This window comes from Cyprinodon tularosa, unplaced genomic scaffold (genome assembly GCF_016077235.1).
Source record: "Cyprinodon tularosa strain WSP-4 unplaced genomic scaffold, ASM1607723v1 ctg551, whole genome shotgun sequence".
Taxonomy (NCBI): Eukaryota; Metazoa; Chordata; class Actinopteri; order Cyprinodontiformes; family Cyprinodontidae; genus Cyprinodon; species Cyprinodon tularosa.
In genome coordinates, this window is record NW_024039287.1 from 1322920 (window position 1) to 1344117 (window position 21198).

General features: G+C 36.0%; 2 protein-coding genes across 2 annotated transcripts in view; one reads left to right on the forward strand and one right to left on the reverse strand.

The window, feature by feature from the left end:
- The first annotated feature begins 1077 nt into the window (after nucleotides 1–1077).
- Nucleotides 1078–4635, forward strand: LOC119796524 (T-cell leukemia homeobox protein 3-like). Its single transcript, XM_038305122.1, has 3 exons — nucleotides 1078–1791; nucleotides 2897–3134; nucleotides 3525–4635. The coding sequence occupies exons 1-3, from the start codon at nucleotides 1365–1367 to the stop codon at nucleotides 3706–3708; spliced, it is 849 nt and encodes a 282-aa protein (XP_038161050.1). The 5' UTR covers nucleotides 1078–1364; the 3' UTR covers nucleotides 3709–4635.
- Nucleotides 4636–5997: 1362 nt separating this feature from the next.
- The window catches only part of LOC119796525 (Kv channel-interacting protein 1-like), a 65007-nt gene continuing 49806 nt past the window's right edge, over nucleotides 5998–21198 (reverse strand). The window contains exons 3-9 of the mRNA XM_038305123.1: nucleotides 13458–13582; nucleotides 12382–12451; nucleotides 12237–12307; nucleotides 10423–10530; nucleotides 10232–10336; nucleotides 6493–6555; nucleotides 5998–6070 (exon numbers count right to left, since the gene is read on the reverse strand). Coding sequence (XP_038161051.1) covers nucleotides 6023–6070; nucleotides 6493–6555; nucleotides 10232–10336; nucleotides 10423–10530; nucleotides 12237–12307; nucleotides 12382–12451; nucleotides 13458–13582 — 590 coding nt within the window. The 3' untranslated portion in view covers nucleotides 5998–6022. The remainder of the gene's footprint in view (nucleotides 6071–6492; nucleotides 6556–10231; nucleotides 10337–10422; nucleotides 10531–12236; nucleotides 12308–12381; nucleotides 12452–13457; nucleotides 13583–21198) is intronic.

The window sequence follows — 21198 nt, forward strand, 5'->3', positions numbered from 1 at the left end:
TATAATAAATATTGTACGTTACATATGCAAATATATGAGCTCTCAGTTTGTTAAAGTGCTGCAATGTGATAGCCTAAAAAGCCACCTGCCGCATCCAAAGCTGACGCGCATTTGTCTGTCCATGAGACAAGTTAGTGAAAATGAGATTAGCTGGTCACTTTGGGCGCCTGTTACATTGAATCTGAGGGCTTAGTAGCTTCCAGAGCCCGGACACTTTATCTGGAGTAGCCCGTGGCTTTCCCTTGTCAGGTCATTTAATGTGGGACTGGCTATCACAGGAACAAATAAGGCCGCTTAAAAGAAGTGTTTGCCAAGCTCACTGCTTTCTGCCAGTGCTTCACAAGCAGCCTTTTTATTTCAAGGAGCGAAGTGCTGCTTTGTGGTGTCATGGGTTAAACGTGCGTAATTACGCACTGGATTTCAACTAACACTGATTTCTTTCTTTTTTTTTTTTTTTTGTTTTTTAGCTATTTTCTTTTCAAATCTAATATTTGAATAAATAAAATCAACAAACAGAGAACATAATCGATTAAATTGAAACAAAAAAAAAACATAATTCAGTAGATTAAATAAAGGTAGGTTAGCAGACATAAACTTTTATCTAAAATTCTGTGCTGGATTAATTTAGTCCCTTTTATGAGACATAACATACACTGGTCTCCAGCACAACCAGTCCACAGCTTTCTTATAAAAATTGAAGAAACGAGGGGAAAAATATGCAAAAAACAAAACAAAAAAAACCTTTAAATGAGTGATTTGAACAATAATGTGGGATCTCATATAACAGTGTGTTATATGTGACTGGAATAATCGACAACTTTTTTTTTTTTTTTTTTGCTTTTTTTTTATAAATCAGGAAGATATCCGTTGAGTTTTAGTGAGCTTGTTATTGTGTGTTTATAATATTTAATAAGCGAAACTCTGAATCCCTCGCACGGCTTTAAGATGCCATCTCTTAACATGTAAAACACACTGACAGCCATGGTTATGGGAAATCTTGAATATTCTGCCAAACCATGGGCCTTCCCCTCTGCTGACATTCAATCAGTCATTCCAGTGCCAGCCAATGAAAGGTGCAGACGGATGGGGGAGGACGGAGCTCCAAGACTGAGCGTTTTGACGCGCTGAGAAGGAGGACAGAGCGTCACATCTCTCCAAACGCCCATCAAACTTTCGGTAGAAAGGAGTCAATGCTGCAGAAGAGGCCCATCCGAGAACATATGCTGATTATTATAATTTTTTTGGACATGCAAAGCGATGGAGAGACTTTTGACGATGAATTTTGGTGCAGTTTGACCTCATTGTGATTCCCCTCTGAAAGCACCTTATCCAGTTTCCCCATCCTTTCAGCGACCGAGCGAGGGATGGAGCAAGCACCCAGCGCGCCGAGTCCTCCTCCAAAACCAGTCAACCACGAACCCATCAGCTTCGGCATCGATCAGATTCTGGGAGCCGGATCGGAGCCAGAGAACGGGAACACACCGGGGAGACAGAGTGGATCGGATTTAAGCAACGGTGACGCCTATTATAGCTTGGGAAACCCGAGCGGTGCCAATGCGCCCTCATACACAGCGCTGTCAATCTCCCTCTCTGGGATCATGCCTCCAGCGGAGGCTTCAGCTTCATACGGAGAGAACAGGAGTTTGGGCAGCCGGGGTGTGATACGAGTCCCCGCTCATAGACCAATTACGGCCCCTGGACCCGCGGCACCTGTGCAGAGCGCAGTTCCTGGGTTTGGAGGGCTGTGCTTCCCTTGGATAGGAAACAGGTTCGCCAAGGACAGAATATCAGGTAGGCCAGCTGGCAGAGCTAACGGGATCCCCTCATTAAAATTGAATAAAGTTTAAAACGGCATCAACGGCACCTATATCAAAAAAAAAAAAAAAAAAAGACTTGCTTTTCAAACCGACAGAAATGTTTTTGGTTTCTTTGTTATCAGAATAGTTAAAATACATCTACCGGTACATTTGTAGTTATGATATTTAATCAAGAAAAATACAAATAAGTTAAAAATACATTTATAGAACAGCAGAAATCCTGAACTAAAACAAAGAAAAAAGCACAACTTAGTATCAATAAGTGGCAAAAAGTCAAACTAACTATATTGCTCTGTGTTTTTTTTTATTTAGGTTAATACTTCCATCAGTCCTAAAATGTAAACATAAAACGGAATGATTAAAATGAATGTCCTAAAATCATTAAACACCACAGCCGGCTTCTCTTAAAATTAGGATATTAAAAAACATTCTGTACTATAATGATAAATTGTTAATAAAAAAACAATAAATATTTGTCATTTAGATAGATAGATAATTATAGATAGATAGATAGATAGATAGATAGATAGATAGATAGATAGATAGATAGATAGATAGATAGATAGATAGATAGATAGATAGATAGATAGATAGATAGATAGATAGATAGATAGATAGATAGATAGATAGATAGATAGATAGATAGATAGATAGATAGATAGATAGATAGATAGATAGATAGATAGATAGATAGATAGATAGATAGATAGATAGATAGATAGATAGATGTTTAAATTCAATTCAAGGTGTAATTAAATTCAAAGCTGGTTGAAAATGGCTTTACAATTTTTAAGGCTCGATAATGTTAGAGGTTGGGGATTATTATTATTTTTATATAAACACACCATAAAAGACAGTATAACAAACTATAATTTAACAGTCAAGAGGAAAAACTAATGTGGAGTCAAATAAATGAAAGATAGAAACCAAAAACAACCTAAATAGGAAACGTGTTCTCCATGGCGCATGTGATTGGCTGTTTGGGTTTGGGCATCCAGGTAACCATGAATGATTGTTTGTTACACTTTGTGTAAAATGTTCCTGTATTTATAACTCACCTCCTTTCCTGCCTCCTGCAGCGGCTTTGGTGCCTTTTGCAGTCACTCGGCGAATAGGTCACCCCTACCAGAACCGAACCCCACCTAAGCGGAAAAAGCCCAGAACCTCCTTCTCCAGAGTCCAAATTTGCGAACTGGAAAAGCGCTTTCACCGGCAGAAGTACCTGGCCAGCGCCGAGCGCGCAGCTCTGGCCAAAAGTCTGAAGATGACCGACGCGCAGGTCAAAACCTGGTTCCAGAACCGCAGAACCAAGTGGAGGTTGGTAGGAAACATAATGGAGCAGTGAATACATTTCTTTTTAAATTTGTTTTATTTTTTCTTTTATTACAATGCGTTTTTTTCCTTACCGTTTACATGGGAAAAAAAACCTTAGGAATTGTACTACATTAGCACAATTTTTCCAAATTTTAATTTCATATATATATATATATATATATATATATATATATATATATATATATATATATATATATATATATATATATATATATATATATATATATATATATATATATATATATATATATATATATATATATATATATAATTTTGTGCTAGAGAAGGGCATCTTTTCTTATTTTAATGCCAACTATTTTCAGTTTCCATTGACTTCCGAAATGTTTTATTCCTCCACTTGCCGTCTTTTAGGAGGCAAACAGCCGAGGAGCGGGAGGCGGAGCGCCAACAAGCCAATCGCCTCATCCTGCAGCTGCAGCAGTCCGCCCTCCAGAAATCCCTGAGCGAATCGGCGGTGTCGGATCCACTATGCGCCCACAACTCCTCCCTGTACGCTCTGCAGAACCTCCAGCCGTGGGCCGAGGACAGGGAATAGGGACAGATGAAAGAAATCAATCCGCTGGGACATACTTCCATTCATGCTTCATGGAGTAAAATTGACTTGAAACTGAAGCATGGGTCACATCTATTTAAACGGAGGATTTGGTGAGTGCGGCGCACTCAGAAGACGAAACTATGGATTACTTTTGTTTTACTACGGTGGGTGGAAATACCACAACTGTGGGAAACAGATCTAAATCATACTTGCTGAAAAAAAAAAAAATCTTGGAAACATGTAACTGTCCTCTTATGCTTGCACTTATTCTGCTAATTAGAATAAGAGAGGAGAGAAATGTCTTGTATGCAGTTTGTTTAAGGGATGTAATTAATTTTCCACAGTAAAAAGGAGATTCTATGTTCTGAGTCTGCATTCTCTTAACATGGCCATTTGTTGGTGCACTGGTTCTACAAAATACATAGTGTCACAGAGGACACAAAAGCTGATATTGTTTTTCCTATTTTTTTCTTTTTTTGTTTCGTTTTGGTGGTGCTTGTTCATCTCCCATTCATAAAAATCTTCCTAATGCACTGTCACATAAAAAGCAACAATTGGACCAAACAAAAAAAGATGCCAGAAATATTGCATTTTGGGTGAGGAACGTTATTTGAGTTGTAATAACATGAAAACAGGCTTCAGGAGATAAGGAAATCTCAGCCATGCTGTAAGTTAAGGTAATAAAGGGAGTGATGCATGCTAAGAGATGTTGCTAGAGTCTTTTCATATTCACATTATTATGTTTTTGAATCGAGCCAGAAACTCTGTTTTGTACTTTTACTGTACATGTGTAGATAATATTATAAACCGTTGTTGTGATCTTTTGTTTTTTTATTCATGCTCCACTCTTGTGCACCAAAGTTTTTAAGTGTGTTATTATAAGGTATAAAAGTGTGGGGGGGAAATATGTGGGAAGAATGGTTAAAACACAACATTGTTTTTTCATTGTTTGGGTTTTCCTGAAAAGTTTATTGATAAATATGATTTTATACAACATTTCAATACACACATAATTTGAATTGACAGTTTTAGGAATCTCTGCCTGTCTATCTCTCTGTCATCTTGTCTGGATAACTGCAAATAATTCAGATGACACTATTGTTATAGCACAGTGAGAAAAGGCGAAATATTTATGTCTTTCATTCCTGCTCGCTCTTCAGAATGATGGCTCTTGTTTGAAAAATGGCTTCCATTCCTCCGGAATCAGTGATGAGGTCTAGCTCTCAGATTTTCGCCCTCCTCAGTCATCCCTCCACCCCTCACAGTGAAATTCTGGTCACTCTGAGTCATTGTTTGGGTTTTAAACAAGACAGAGCTGAAAACAAAACTGTCCTCTCATCCTTTAAACATTCTTCTGTACACTGAAGGTTCCTCAACATGAACTGATTGATGCACATGCTCAAAATTAAATGGATTTTCAAGCAGGACATTAACATCATGACACCACATAATCTCTCTTTTACACACACACACACACACACACATGCATTTTTTCTTGCTTCCTATGTGTAAACCAGCTGATGATCTCTTTATTTAGCAGTTATAGAGAAAGACGGTGTAATTACAGAGTTATATCCACGCAGACAAAAGGACAGACATGTATTAGGATAAGAAACAGAAACAAACATCAGATGGTAAGAAAATACCACATAAACAACAGCTAAATATCTGTAGTACAGCTTAGTAGTTACAACACTGAAGAACTGACTTGGGTCACGCTAACACAGACTGACTGGGTTCAGCTCTGTAAACAGGTCTGCATTCTCAAATACAAGAAAAAAGACAAAATATTCTGCCGCTCACGCTGCAGATACGCACTAAATATAGTATAATGTCGACCTCTGTCTTACATGCTTCAAAAACTCTTCACTTTTTGCAGCCCTGTTACATGAAATTATGTTGAAAACAGATTATTGTCGTAGACCTTTACCGGTAAGCTGCTTTTCATTTGATAACAAGTTACACACTGGACCAAAGAAGAGACTGGCAGCATATTTACAAAGAGGCAAAAACCAAAGGCAGTCCAAGCTGACAGTAAGCCTCAACACCCATAAATGAAGGAGACAGAGACGAGGTAGACACTCAGAGAAAGACATTTTCCCAAACAGCTGAAGGTTTGTCCCAGGAGATAACCTTCTAAACCCAAAGTGGCAGTTAAAGCTCCTTTTTATTTTTTGCTTCTCTCTGATGTTATGATGTTTTTTTTTCTGCAGCAAACTCTTGACCATCTCTTATTCTCCTTATCTTTCTTCTTTTTTCATCTCTTTGTCCTTGAAGTCATCTGTTGATCCACCTCCCTCCTGACATTTGTCATTTAGATGACATTTTCAAAGAGCTGCAGAGACCTCATAATGTTTTCATCCTGTACAAAAAAGAAAGAAATTAAAAAGCTGACTTCAGAGAAGAGAACCTTCCAACAAGCACCCTTTAATTCATTTTACTAGCCACAAGGGGGCAGTATATGGTAATAACAATCTTAATGATCTCTCTCAATACAAACACACTTATATGGAAGATAGCAAAGACCTTAATTAATAGCCATTATAGTGAGAGTTGCAAATGTGGGAGGCCTTAAATAAATGGTGAATAAAATTTGTATTATTGGAAAAACTGCTTTTTTTGGTACTGTTTCAGTTGGTCAAATCCAGAAAAAATGTGTTTCTAGCTTGCAAAAATTACAATAAAACATCAAGCACAAACTCTCAGTTATAATATCTTTTTTTAAACAAGAATCCAAAAGGTTTATAGCTCTCGATTAAGATACTTTAACAAAAGGAAATCTACCTCTTGACAAGAAAGGATGAATTCATCAAGTGTGACGACACCATCTCGATTTTTGTCCATTTTCTGAGGAGAGATAAACAAATATTAATGACAAAAACAAATTTTGCAAATATTTTTTGTGCCTTACAACAATAGTCCTCGAACCTTTTCACATTTTGACAAATTCCACTGACATCAAGGTATTTTATTGTAATATCCAGTGTTCCTTAATCCTGGCCCTCAAGTACCACTGCTCGGTATGTTTTAGATGTCTCTCTGTCGCACCACACCCATCTAAATGATTCCATAGCCTCCAAGCAGCCATTATGCGCTACAGATGCCTCATTTATCAGCTGTGTGGCAGCAAGGAGACACCTACAGCATGCAAGGCAGTGGTACTTGAGGACCAGGATTGAGAACCACTGTTTTATCAAAACAGTAACGGTCAGGTGGGGAAAAAAATCCATCCGTCACCCCATCAAGATACACTGTTAGTTCCTGCTATAGTTTAGCTATCATCAGCTACATCATGATACTAGAGCCCCAACCTGACGTTAAAGGATCATGTGTTCCCAACTCAGAAATTTTCGGAAAGAATTTCCATCTAGAACTTTATTGGGTAATTCTAACTAATCAATATGCGTTGATCTAAATCTATTTTTTAGTACTTCCTATATTATTTTTCTATGGAGAAGTGAACCTCTGACCTGTTCTCAAGTCTTAGGCAGCATATAAATTCTTTTCTTTCAGGATCAAATGTGTCCAGTAACAAAGTACATATACTTTGTTACCTTACTTAAGAAGAAATGTTGGCTATCTATGCCTTATTCCTTTTAAGACAGCTTTTCACTTCTACTCCTTACTCATTTTTGGTAATTATGTCTACTTTATACGGCTTAAATTTTAAACTAGACTCATTAGTTTTGTTTCATTTCAGAAAATTTCTGTTGTGGCTTTTTGGGGTTTAAACAACCATTAAAATAATTTGTTGTATCCAGGCAATAAATTTCTGTGGTTGGACACGGCACTGCACCAACTGTTTGTTCCCCACATACCAAAATGAATAGTTTTCCAAGATTATGCAGAGTTAAATTTGACCTTGTTACTATTAGTTATAAAACTAAGGAAATTAAGTATAAGGAAATTATCATCCAGAATTGTAGAAAAAATTTCCCTTAATAGGGTAGAGCAGTAACTAGTATAAGGTTTAAAGCATCTGTCCTTAACATTTTTCCTGTATTATTTTTAAAAATGGTACTTTTACACTTTTACTTGAGTAAAAAGCTTAAGTTGATACTCTGGATAAATATTAATGCTTTGACACCTGTGTTAAGAAATACTTTCTATTCAGCTCTATCGTGTGTGATTGTATGTTCAGGGGGCTGGGCAGTGATTTCTTTTTGGCGTACTGTTTTGTTTTCCCAAAACTTAATTCTTTTTGTCACCTGTATACAGAACATCCTAAGGCAGGCAGCAATTTTGACAATGATGGCTTATGAGTAGCGGGAAAATTAGAATATTAATTGGAAATTCATGAAGCCCAACACGTATTAGCTAAATATATCAGAACATTTGCTAAGTTTTTCTAAGATTCTAAATGGCCTCTCAGTCTGTTTTTATAACTAAACAGTCATGAAAGTGTTAAATTAAAGACACACAAGGAGGGAAAACCACCAAAGTTCATTGCATTTGAAGTAATCCTCACCTATTTTGCATACCCAAATGGAAAAGAAAATAACTGAGGAATGGTAAGCCTAAATTACATGTGTGATACATCATTTGAAAGCTAACACCTTCTAGTTTCTGAAAATATAAATGAAAATTGGGTGAGTAAAACACAGCCTAAGCTGCATCAGTTCAGACATGACTCATGACTGTTTTTTTTCTTCTCAATAATAAAAGGTCTTACTTGAACAGCAGTAATAAAGATATGCTCATGAATAGGCATGTCTCATTGTATTACATTTGTTCTATATCATGTCAACCACAAATGCAGAACATTTCAGACCTCTAACTGCAACCGTTCCAGAGCTGTGGGGCTTTTGGTGTCACCAGCGTCTCCAAACCTCCAAATGTGCCAAATTGTGCCAAATGCTTTTACTCAACTATTTGACCCTTAGAATAACACTGAAGCATTTTGATGGCAACAAAACATTTATGAAGCAAGTATTTAGCCACTTCTTTTCAGAAACACTGTATATAACAAAATGAAAAATCTATAAACCTAAAAGAACATAAAATGTCTAAGAAATAGTGAAACTGCTGCTTTTCAAGCTAAAATAAGCTCCAGTGCCTTTTCTGAGCTGTATTTTTTATATATATTTTTTTGGCATTGTCATAAAAGAAAGTCAGCGTCCAAACTTCAAAAAAATCGGAGATATTCTGAACTGTGCCCACTGATCCAGTCTCAGCAGTGTACTTCACTCCGGTAACAAGGCTCTGCTTTATGCAACCCAGCCACGTCTAACATTGTTTGAAACCTTATTTAATCAGCTACAAAGCCAAACAGCCCACATGGTTTTAACCAATAACAGCAAGACTCTATGAGGTGTAATATCGCTCTACTGGTGTGTCATTGACTGACAGGCAAGGACCCCGAGACTTCATCGGCTGTCCCTGACTCAAATAAAGTCATACTAAGATGTAGACACTTTTGTCTTGTAGGTAAGAAGACGATATAAAAAAACATACCAAACATTGCAGACAAATGTTTGAGGAAGTAAGTCTTATTAGAAATATGCTAAAAGGACAAAGTTGGAAGTCAGGAAGAGCCATAAGGCACTAATTTACAGGAGATTGGACAGTTTCTCAAGTATGGGGTCCTTATTTCTGATTAAAATAAGTTTGCATTTCATTTGATAATATGTCAACCTCCCAGAGTCTAAATAAAGAATGGAGAATGTAAGAATTAACTGTCCTTCAAGTCCAGTGGGAAGTTTCCACAGTGATGATTTAGGGTGTTATGCCATCTGCTGGTATTGGGCCAATTCTGCTCCTGAAATCCACAGTCAACACAGCTGCCTAAAAGGAAATATTAATGCACATTCTGCCTCCGTCTGTTGGCAAACCTCACAGGGATACTGATCGCATTTTCCAGCAGGATTTCAGCACCCAACCACACTGTACCAAAAGCTGGCTCAGCGACCATAGTGTTGCTAGGGCTTGGTTGACCATCAGACTCATCCGATCTGATCCCTATTGAAAATCTACAGGTTACTGTAAAGAGGCAAATGAGAGATACTCGACCCAAACAAGGGAAATGATCAGAAGACGTATTAAAGCAGGCTGGACTACATACAAACAGAGCCCCAGGCTGATCGTCATCATAGCTCGCCTACCTGATGCAGTAAATCATGCACAAATACAGTTTCTATATGATCTTATCTAAGATTCAAATTTTCTGAGACACTATAATTATACTATATTTTTAAATATTTCATTCTATGTGTGGTAGATCTTTACAGATCTTATGTCTGAGGCAGCACAGGGTGTAAAATGATTTTTGGCCTGAAATGTTCAAAACTAGTGACCACTGAGCTTTGATCTAGTTTTTTAAGATTTCCCTCCAAGAGTAATCTGGCAGTGCCCTGTACTGGCTCACATATGAGTTTGATGCCCAATATCTATAACACCCATCTCGCCTAATGCTTTTTTTTTTCTTCACTTTTTTACATTATTCAGCTTTTTTAAGTTGCACTTGTTGCTTTGCTGTAAGTACCATTCATCACTGCTATGGATGAAGCAATCTTGTCGTTCATACCTGAAAGAAGGCATCCACATGCTGCTTGGGAGCATCCGTTTTCAGGACAGGATATGTGTACTTCCCCATCATGTCATAGATTGCTCTGACTATGTCTGTCATTTCCTGCGAAATGGAACAGAAGCACAGGCTTAAAGAGGCCTGAGATTTAAAACCTCACAATTGAAAGGAAAAAAAATAAAATAAAAAACCTCTTTGTTGATGTATCCATCTCTGTTGATGTCGTAGAGATTAAAGGTCCACTGGAGTTTCTCTGTGACAGAACCTCTTAGCAGGATGGATAAAGCCGTGACAAAGTCCTGCAAAACAAAGAAACACAGTATAAGTCCCAAACGGATAAAAGCCAGAGCAGTAAAACAACTTTACATGACAACCAGGGCTGGACTAAGCTGGTCCATGTATGTCATTATCTCATTTAAAAAAATGCATTTATAATTGATATAAATCATTTATATGCAACAAATAATCTGATAAATAACTAAATTAGTATATAAAGAAACCATTCCCATTATATTTTCACCTGTTAAAATAGATAATAAACCAGTAAAATACGAAGGAAGCACAAAGATGCTCGGGGGGAGGCTAAAAAGCCTCAAAGTGGACGTAGACAAAAGCTCCAAATCAAAATGTTTGTTTTGTGCCACAAGTGTAACTTTAGCAGCAGGGAGGAGCAGAAATGCAGGTGGACTCAGGATCAGGTCAGAATAGCTACTAACAGCCTGGTAAAGTGAACCAGATAATGTTAGCACTGGCAGAACTAATAAATGAAGACTTAACAATAAATAGTCTCCTCATAGGGAGACTTTTACCTATTTTAAAATACTAGTAACAGATAAGTGGGAAGTAGGCTAATAGCATGCAATAGAACAAATATATAGTTCTATAAAAGATACATTCTTTGTGCAATAAGAAGCTAGTGTGTGTCAGCGTTATGTACAATTTAATACAAAATACAGATAATTTCTATAGAGAAAGCAGACGGCTGAAATTGTGTGTTCTAGTGCCCATTTCACCAACAGCCATTTCACTGTGTCCCAAAGTGAGAACAGCCTTGTCTTACTTTTGCTTACAATTAGGTTTAGGGCTAGGGTGTGAATTAGGATGAATGGGAGTCAACACATGGTCCTCACTACATATAGCAAGATGAGATGGGATGTGTGTGGAGGGGCTTTATGTTGAAATAATGTTGTGTCAATTTTAATTTGGTATTTTAATATTATGATGTAGTATTAGAGAAGCATTGGCAGAATGGATTGTTTTTTTTTATTAGCAGAGGTAGTTAGTATTGAGTTACCTTTAGTTGAGTCACCTTCTAGGTGTGGTTTTACCTTGGTAATATGCTCACCTTTGTGAAGGCACAAGTAGGTCAATATAAAAAAAATATATTAATGGAGAAATATATAACTATAAAGTATTGAATAAGATTTTTAGGCTGCTCTACCCAACTTAATCATTTAAGAAGCTTAAATGATTAAAGAACTGACTTATTTCAACCAGAAATGAATCCAGCCCTATAAAAACCTACATGTAGGTTTAAGTAAGACTTCTTGTTGGTACAAACACTTTGTTTCTAATGTTATTTTGGGCTGAGCTATTCAAAAGTAAATATAAATTACCTACTTTAGATATTGATTTAATTTGGTTTATTTTGAAACATAGATTTAAAGCGTTTAAAATGTCTTATCCTGCATAAATTTTACATTTCTGTAGTCTATTTTTTTTTTCATACAAGTTTATTTTACATATAAAAAACAAGAAAAAATCAGATGTAATGATTGACTTAACTTTGACAGATGACTTTATGCATAAGGATTTATGGATTTATACCAAGCAGTTTTTTACTCATCACCCTTCACTCTATTTTTAAACAACACAGTACACCCTCTTGAATGCTGCATGTTTCTCTATACTCATACAACCAATCATGCTGGGCCACCATGTTTAAAAGTGGCCATATTTTGGTCCCAGTCCAGCCCTGCTAGCTGTGGAAATGAATAAACCAAACCTCAAACTTTATTGATCCTGTGTGTCCAGTGTCAAAAGCATTGAACAGGTAGTGAGCGTAGGCGCTGGCATCTGAAACACATAAAATAAACAGTTAATGAACCTATTTGAGCCAACAGTGAGAAAATATTGATGGCACTTCTCACCCCCATGTGGAAAAAACTTGGAGTAGATTTGTTTGAAAGTTTCTTCACTGACAACTCCACTGGGACATTCCTAAAAAAGAAGGAGTGACAGAAAAATGCAGCGTTGAGAGGAACATTGAAATCCTACAGCGACTAGAATAAGATATGAAGACATACAGACATCTGGACAGAAATATTAAAGACTCAATTATCACACACTCAAATACTCTGAGTGAATTTGCACAGAAAAAACATAAATTCATGTTGAGATTTAGACGAGATAAAGTAAGCAACATTAAAATGAACATAAATCCAACATTCTACAGATTAACAGTTGGAAATAACATGAATTAAGTAAGTGATACAGTAGGTGTCATTTTATTAAGCCAATTATCAATGTACTATACAGTTTGGGATCATTAATCAATTTCCAGATTCAAATTGTGGCAGAGAGCTTTAACAAAGTTTCCTTATAATTTGTTGCTTTAATTGAAAGTTGCTGCCTGTAAAAATATGTTCGCCTGTTAAGATTATAATACTGTCAGATTAAACCCTAAAATAAATCCACAAACTTTTTTTCTGTAATTGTTACTCACAAATCAGATTCCTTCAGAGTAACAATAGCTAACAAACTGAAACAAATTCAAAATGCTGGAAAAAACATTTCACTCCACGGATAAGCGTACCTGTTTTGATTAATTTCATTTTATTAAGAAAACTGTTTTGTTTTTGTTTTTTAGATGCTTTAGTCCATAACTTGCAAACTTAACCTATATTTTTCACATATATTTCACATAACTTTTATGAAATATTTCATAAAAATGGTTCATAAAATTGGAAATATAGCAAATGAGAATTATTAAGAAACTGAAAATCCATTTTAGGCCTGAATTTACAAATACCGGTATCTTTATCTCAGCCCCCAAACCCAGTGTATTTATTTATATAGCACAGTGTTAAACAGCTACTAAAACTTACTTACAATAAACAATCTACTGTTCTGAAGTAATCCTGCCTCATTATTTTATTTTGCATATTGTAGTTTTAACAATAATTACATGACTTCTTGTTTTTATTGCACTTGTATAGCATCTTACATTCTTGAAGCCTCTGTAGAGCACTTGGAGTTCTCTTTTACTGAAGTTGGTTTGAGCTTCCATCTGATCGAGACCTTCTGGTCGATGGCACACAACAGTCATCTCCAAGTCGTCATCTGCTTTGTCTGAAAGGACAAACAGAGGAACTCATACAGTTAACAACATATGGCCTTCGTTTCTATACGTTTTTCATGTCTAAAATGTTACCTTTTCACATTAATCAGCAGAATTCTCACTTTAAACTCAAAACTTCAATTTGCACATATTTCGAGGTTAGGCTTTAAACAACTGACTGGAACATTTAAACAATTAAAAAACCTGCAAGGAAAAAACAATGTTGTATGGAGATTTGTTTTGTGACCAGTCCTGTCATTGATGTGATATGGTACAGTTGTTAGCAACATTGCCTTGCAGCTAGAAGGAGTCAGGTTCAGGCTCAAAACCATGAGGCCTTTCTGTGCAATTTTAATGTTTTCCTCATGCATGTATGTGTTCTCACTCTCTTTCTACTCCAACATCCTTCCTCAAAAAAAGACTATATAAATAACCAAATGCTCCTTCATGTATTGGCACGCACCAAGACAACTGTCAAAATAAAATTCAGCCTTTGAGGACCTTTTTTATTGCAAATATTCAGTTAGCAATAAATGAGTGAAAGTGAAAGAGAGGATGAAATATGGCAGTGAAGAGAGGTAGAGGTCAGATCAGCCGTTCCATGTTTGTCCTCAGTCAGACCCTGTCATTACCAACTCATTATCCTCCTGGTTGCAGGGGAGGGGAGAAAGGACACACCATTGACTCCTCACACACTAGCATGCCTATAGGTGATCATCACAGCATAAAATCAAACCCCTTCCCTTCGTCCTTTCTCTAACACACCCATCTATGCAGCTCAAAACCCCCTGAGCCCTTTAGTGTAATAATTATGCATGCTGTTATAACTGTGCATAATTTAATCTAAGTACGAATAATAATTCCGAACATGATAAAGTGTTCATAATGGGAAGCAATAAAAGCTCAGAGCAAAAAAAGGAAGTGGTCTTAGAGATGTTTAGATAATAAAGTGTGATGTTTAATGAAGGTCCTTTCAAGATAATGTCCAAGAGAGAGAGCAGCTTCGAATGAAAATCTAAGGTCATAAATACATCTGGCTAACATAGATAATATACCTATAGTTGGGTTTAAGCAGCAGTTCTGTGGCACATCAGCCCTAGAAAATAAAAGCTCTAACCCACAAAGATGTATCAACAAATATTGCATGGAGTAGTCAAACATAATCAAGGGCAAAATTCTCTTTTTAAAGCTTTCCTGAAATATGCTTTTAATATACAAAGTCTCAGTCTTAATTGGATAAATTATTACCTCTAAATCTGATCATTTTGTTTCAATTTAAACCGATCGGCTTGATAATTTTAATAATGATGGATTTGAACCTAAAAATGTCTCACAGTTTAATGTTTACTGAGTCCTTCAATGTCAAGACATGGAGACATTGAAAATTTTTAAATTAAGTAATTTTTCTCTCCGTGGAAAAAAAAACATAAGGACTTTGCAAAGCCTCATTACTCCAGAGCCTTTCAAAGTCGGTCCTTTCAATAAATCACGGAACAACGTCGCAGTGCAACTATAATTACTTTGAGTAACAGTGGAGTCACCAGTAAACCCGTAAAAATGTACATAAGATAAAAAACATATCTATGCTTTAATCATTGCATCATAAATGTAAGGTTGAAACATTGCAGCCACTTTTAAAAGTCAGTCATTTAATGTATGTCATATACGTTCTGAACTATTCTTTTTACCACACAATACCTTTCTTTAATGTTGTCCATTCATTGCCTAAGGCTTATGAATTGGTAGGACTTAGATGTAAATCACGTGGAGTTGTCTTGCTATTTAAATGTGCCATATATATATTAACTTGCTTGCCTTGCTTTATGGTCTCTTCCGTGAATCTGTTAGACACACACACATGCTTACATCCTGCTGAAGGTCGTATGCTTCATAAAACAGGGTAGAGATACTTTACAGCACTCTATCCGGAGCTTTAGTTAGAAACAGACAGTCCAAGTAACAATAAACATGAAACTAAGCTCTTTAAAGCATCTTATTTTTATGCAAAACTCTGAGATGCAATATGAAACTGATACAGCCATACTTTTCATTGGGTTTAGCGAGCTTGAATGTGAGAGTTACAATGAGTGTTCTGTCCTAATTTAAAGCCCAGGCTTTGCAAAATATCCTCTTTCTAAGAACATATTTTAACCACAATGATTATCATAGTTTTGAATGAATGTGAATATAACAGTATGTGTTGTGGAGGAACAAATAAAATAAGGCGGTTCTTTGTAATTTCTCATTTGAAAACTGCAAGACAGATGAAATTAGGAGACTTTATGTTTGCTATCATATTTATGGACTGAATAAAGCCTATCAAAGTAAATGATTCTAACTATAGGAGCAGCATAATTTGACATAATGATGAAACACATGACTAATGTATGTGTTCATTTAACTTTTCTTTGTTTTGGAGACTAATGAGATTATCTAACACTGGTGCACGAAAGTGTATTATCTCTGCTGCCACCTGCTTTATTCTTGTTATGTCATTACAAGAGGTGAGAAAATATCTATATTCAATCTAAGCTGGTTCCATTAGTAGAGATAATGAATCATAACAAAATAATAACGTTTTTCACAAATAATGAAGCAAATATTTAGAAAATAATTATTTTGCTACTACAACTGAATAACAATGATGATCTATGTAAGTGGCAGCAGTAGAGCAAAAACTACAATATATCATATTTAGATTTCTGATATTTTTTCCCCTTCACCAGCTACAGTAAGTGAAAAAAGTGGAAATATTTTTTTTTTCTCACAAAATCAGACCTGGATTAAAGCTGGAGATTAACTCACCCTCTACAGAGATGACTCCTAAAAGATGCAGCAGTTTGATAGCGCCACAACATAGCAGGATGGTGGCTATAGTCTGTAAGCTGTTGTCCCTCTGTTCCTCTCTTTCCATTCTGATCACTTTCTAATGAAAACTTCATACAATGTTAAATAAGAACAAGTAACTTCCAAAGAGCCAAGTACGTCTTTCTGTTGCATAGTCCATGTATTTTGAGCTTGCTTCACCAACAGAGATTGCTGCACTCACCTGTTTCTTTTTATCCCTCATTCCCCCATGTCCCTGCAGCATCTCCTCCCCATGTCCTGACCTTTTCTCCATGCCAGTAACTCTTTTTGTGTCCCCCTCAACAGTCTCTGCGTCCTTCACTGTTAGGAGCTGTATTTTTACTGGAGGGTCCAATCTGTTCTGCACAGTCACACTGATGAACTCACCTTCAGCTGTGTGGGGTTATGTCTGTATGTTCTCACATCAGCATTTGATTTATTGTTTCCGTTTACATATAGGGTCATCTTTACAGAGCAGAAACTGTTCGTGAAAAAGTGACTTTTCTCTTAAAGTATGCTGAAGTTTTACTCTAAAGCTTGTTTGTTTTTTAATCAAAACTCCAGATGAAAAGTTATTCTGTCTCCTGTTTTGATCAAAGCTGAGCCAAAAAAACCAAGTTAAGCTTCTGACTACCAGCAGGGGGAAGCAGAAACCAACAGACCTTCAAAGCAATAGATCCAGCTGATGTTGCAGTTATACAGAGCTAAAACAAACAAACAAAAAAATACCCCTTTCTCCAATAAATTGTGATTGGCACTCAAAATATAAAGCGTACATGCACATGCCACACAAGCTGCTTTACTTGATTAGAAAAGCCTAAAGCTTATTGAAAACGTTACTGATCCTAAAACATGAATACTGATAAAAAATGAAAGTCAAGTTTAGTCTCTCCTATTACAACAAACTCCTGTGAACAATAATGCACTGGTTTAAAATCCCAACTTGTTTGATCAATTAACATGTTTAGAGAGACTTTGATTAAATGATAATAAAAGAACAATCCTTAATTGTCTCATTGGAGAATTACAGGTGTTTTCAGGAAAAAAGGAAAAGCTTATAAAGAAGAGAAATGTATCGTTATCAAGAAATGCAAATAATAAGATGTGTAACCTAGTAGGATAAATTAAAAAATGCACAATTGTATATCAAAAACAGCAACATACTATTTACAGGGAAAAAAAGGTGTACAATTACAAGCATAGACATAAATAACATTGAGCTTGTAGGGAGCAGTGATAGTTATTTAGTCTAACAGCTGCTGGAAGAAATAATCTGCAGTAATGCTCCTCAGTGCTCAGAGGGACCAACATTCTTTTTGGCAACGAAATCTGAAGCATGAATACAAACATAAAACTCGTGATCAAATATGTTTAAAAAAAATTACAAAAGGCAACCTGAAAAACGACTCCAATCAGTTTTAGTTAGCTATAAGAGCATGAAAACCGATGTTTTTATAAGAGTTTGAGCTTATATGGTAAACCTTAAAGTTTAACTGAACCACATGTAGCCTCAAACATTAGGGAAACACATCTCAGAATAATAAGGGAAACAACATCAGTCAGATGCAAACTGGAAATACTCTGACTGAGCTGTGTTCTTGTGGTGAAGAATTGGTAGAAGTCTCTAAATTTGCAAAGATGGAATATTGCAGCTATAATTGCAACAACAGGTGGTTCTTCGGGCTATTGACTCAAGCAGGACCTAATATGATTACATACCATTGTTTTAAGGTTTGTATCTTTCAAATTTAAAAAAATGAACCCTTTTTCTTGAACTTCAGAACGATGCTCTGGTTTGTATATTACCCAGTATAATCCTATTAAAGTGGGCTAAAGTTAAAAGGAGCTAGTCTAATAGTGGTTTACACATCTTTTGTGGATGTTTGGGGGTTTTATTGTAAGGTATAGCCATAAAGTAAAGAGAAAATTTTATGCAGGACGAATTTTACCAGAAACTGTCTTGCATTGCCCTCTCTAGAAACCAGCAAGCTGGATCTAGACTGTTTCAATTCAGCTGTCTGAGATAGCAGAAGCTAGAAAGATTTCCACCATAATCTTTATGTATCTTCCTGTGTATCTTGACATAGTTAGACAGTATCTCACTGCTCTGAAGCCTTACTTCCATAAGTTACTTCTGATAAACTCTTCAGCCAAATTAAATTGTGTTAGAGTTGAAAGAAACCAGATAAAAACAAGTGAAGCTGTCATCCTTTAGCCTGTAGGTGGCTCTACTGCTCCATCAGTTTTCCTATCACTTCTCTACAGCTCTTAAATTACAGCAACAATGATAAAAACATTTTAATTTAGAAGGATTTTATCTTATTTTGTGAAAAATTAGAAATATTTTTATCATTTCAAATTTTACTTTTATCTTTTGTCTCACTTGGGATTTATTTATGTCATACGATGTGATTATTTAGCAACACTTCCATCTGGCCAAATACACATACTGATATCAGATGTAGATAAACTAGGCTTAGACCAACAGATTAGTAACTACGCCTACCAAAAGAATGTATATTTGCAAGATATGACAGTAAAATCCATCCATTCACATAAGAAAATATGGGATATTTGCTTCTCTGGTGTTTATTTGGCAGGCAAAGCAAAGTAAGGCTGGTTTATTTGTATAAAGAATTTAGTAAGAGAGTAAAGTGCTGTACTAAAAAAAAAAACACACAAAAAACAAGAAAAAAAAGGAAAACACGCAGAGAAAATGACATTGCAGTGCCACAATAAAGGCAGAAAAAGAAAAGTTTGACTACAAACTTCAACTATTATGGTTATTTAACAATTTTAAGAGCACAGTCAAAGGTAACTCTAAACAATATGGTTTTTAGTTAATTTAGAGCAGTTTAAGGTTTTGGCATGCCCTCAAAGATTAATGAAGCATAAGAACTAGAAGCTGCTTTTGGATCTGTAAAAACGGAGCCGGTTTTTATGCTGTCCTGCATCTTTACTATTTCAACAAATTGCTGCTATCATTTTTTTTTTCTTTTTACATCTGTTTTTATCTGATTGGTTGTGAACTGTTTTTTTTTAATCTGTTAGTCCTGACTCTAAAGATCTACTAGTTCTTTTTCAGACTGATTTCCTGGTTCCCAGACTGGTTTATAAAGCATAAGTCAGTCTGGCTGGCCAGGCTATTCTTAAGTGATAGAAAACAAACTTTGTGACTCTCTTTAAGTACCTCTAGAAGGTTCAGGTCTAATTAGTCCATCACAACACAGATTTTGAGCCTGATCAGTGATTTAAACCTACGATAACTGAGATAACTGAGACTGTGAGTGAAAAAAGTGGCCAATTCTCAAAAAGAACATTGAAGTTTTAAGGTGTCAACTATCACAATTGGTGCCTCGTTTCAAAAACATAACATCAAGATTATGGTCAGTAAAGAAGTAATTGAATAAAAAACTATTTCCTGGCCTATATCTTTTTGAAATGGCCAGTTTTAATGGTTGATTCTATCTCTGTGTGTGGTTGTATCTAATTCACGCGATACTTAATAACACACTTATTCTTGTCAAAAGTGCACATGTAAAAAAACAAGGCTAAAGAAGGCAGTACTGCAAAATGAAAAGTAATTACCGGATGAGCCCATCTCACTTATACTGACAGGATATGATAAGACAGTGAGTTATTTTTAGATAAATTGTTTAATTGTTCGGCTGCTTTTCTGTTTCTCCCATTGAGACTGTTTAACTTGAATTTAGATTTTTCACACAAAAAAAAGACTTAAGGTCGGTGTTAATTAGAATATACAAAAAGGTGAATGTCATTATAAGGACTTGTTGCTTTTTAAAACAGGCAAAAGGTGAGATGCAAACTCTTGTAAGTTCCAAAGTGTGGGTCTTATTGTATAACAAATATTTTACATGTAATAACACTACTCAGTGAATTGCAGATTTGAAATGTGTGCGCTTCTGTATCTCTAAGCCCTTCAAGAGAAAGGTTTTTACTGACAGAAAAGGTCAAGAGCAACAACTGGTTGAGAATCACACATTTGTTCAAAAGGCTTAAAGGCCATGCAGGATATGCACATAAAAGACTCAATTCTGCAAATATAACTTACAATGAATTGGTTTACATAATGAGGATGTGAGCACATTGCAGTTCTGACAAGAAAAGTGTGTCCAAGTAGAATAAAGCAGACTTAGATTTTACTTTCCAAAAATCAAAATACAATTTTCTATAAATACTAGGATCTGAACCAATATTGATATCCAATTTTAGTATTGATGTTATGGCCTATAACCAGAGTGCGAAATACAGGGGGGGTCCGGGGGGGGTTGAGCCCCCCCGGACCCCCCCTGTATTTCGCACTCTGATTAACCCATTAAACCCCCTGAAAGCCTGAAAAGCAAAATTTAAAGGGGGTCTTAAATTGTGTCAAAAAAATGAAAAATTAAATATTTTTTTGTCACTAATGGTCACTAAAATGTCTTTAAGCTCAATATGTCCAGTATTTAAATTTCAAAACCTTTATTTACAAATATGTTCTGTTTTTTGCCAAGTGGAGCCAGCCAATCCTGTTTGTGTATGCAAATTAACCATGCGCTTTTCCGCAGTTAATAACACGGGCAACCAGACGCGAAACAGATTGTGCGAAGAAAGCATGTCTTTACTCCTGTTTGTGGACCTCAACGGACCTCCTCTGGAAAAATTCAAACCAGTTTCATTCGTCAGAAACTGGATTAAAGCAGGACATGTGCGTGCATGAAAGAGAGAGACAGACAGAGATAGAGACAGACAGACAGTCTTTGTGCGTATGTGTGTTTTC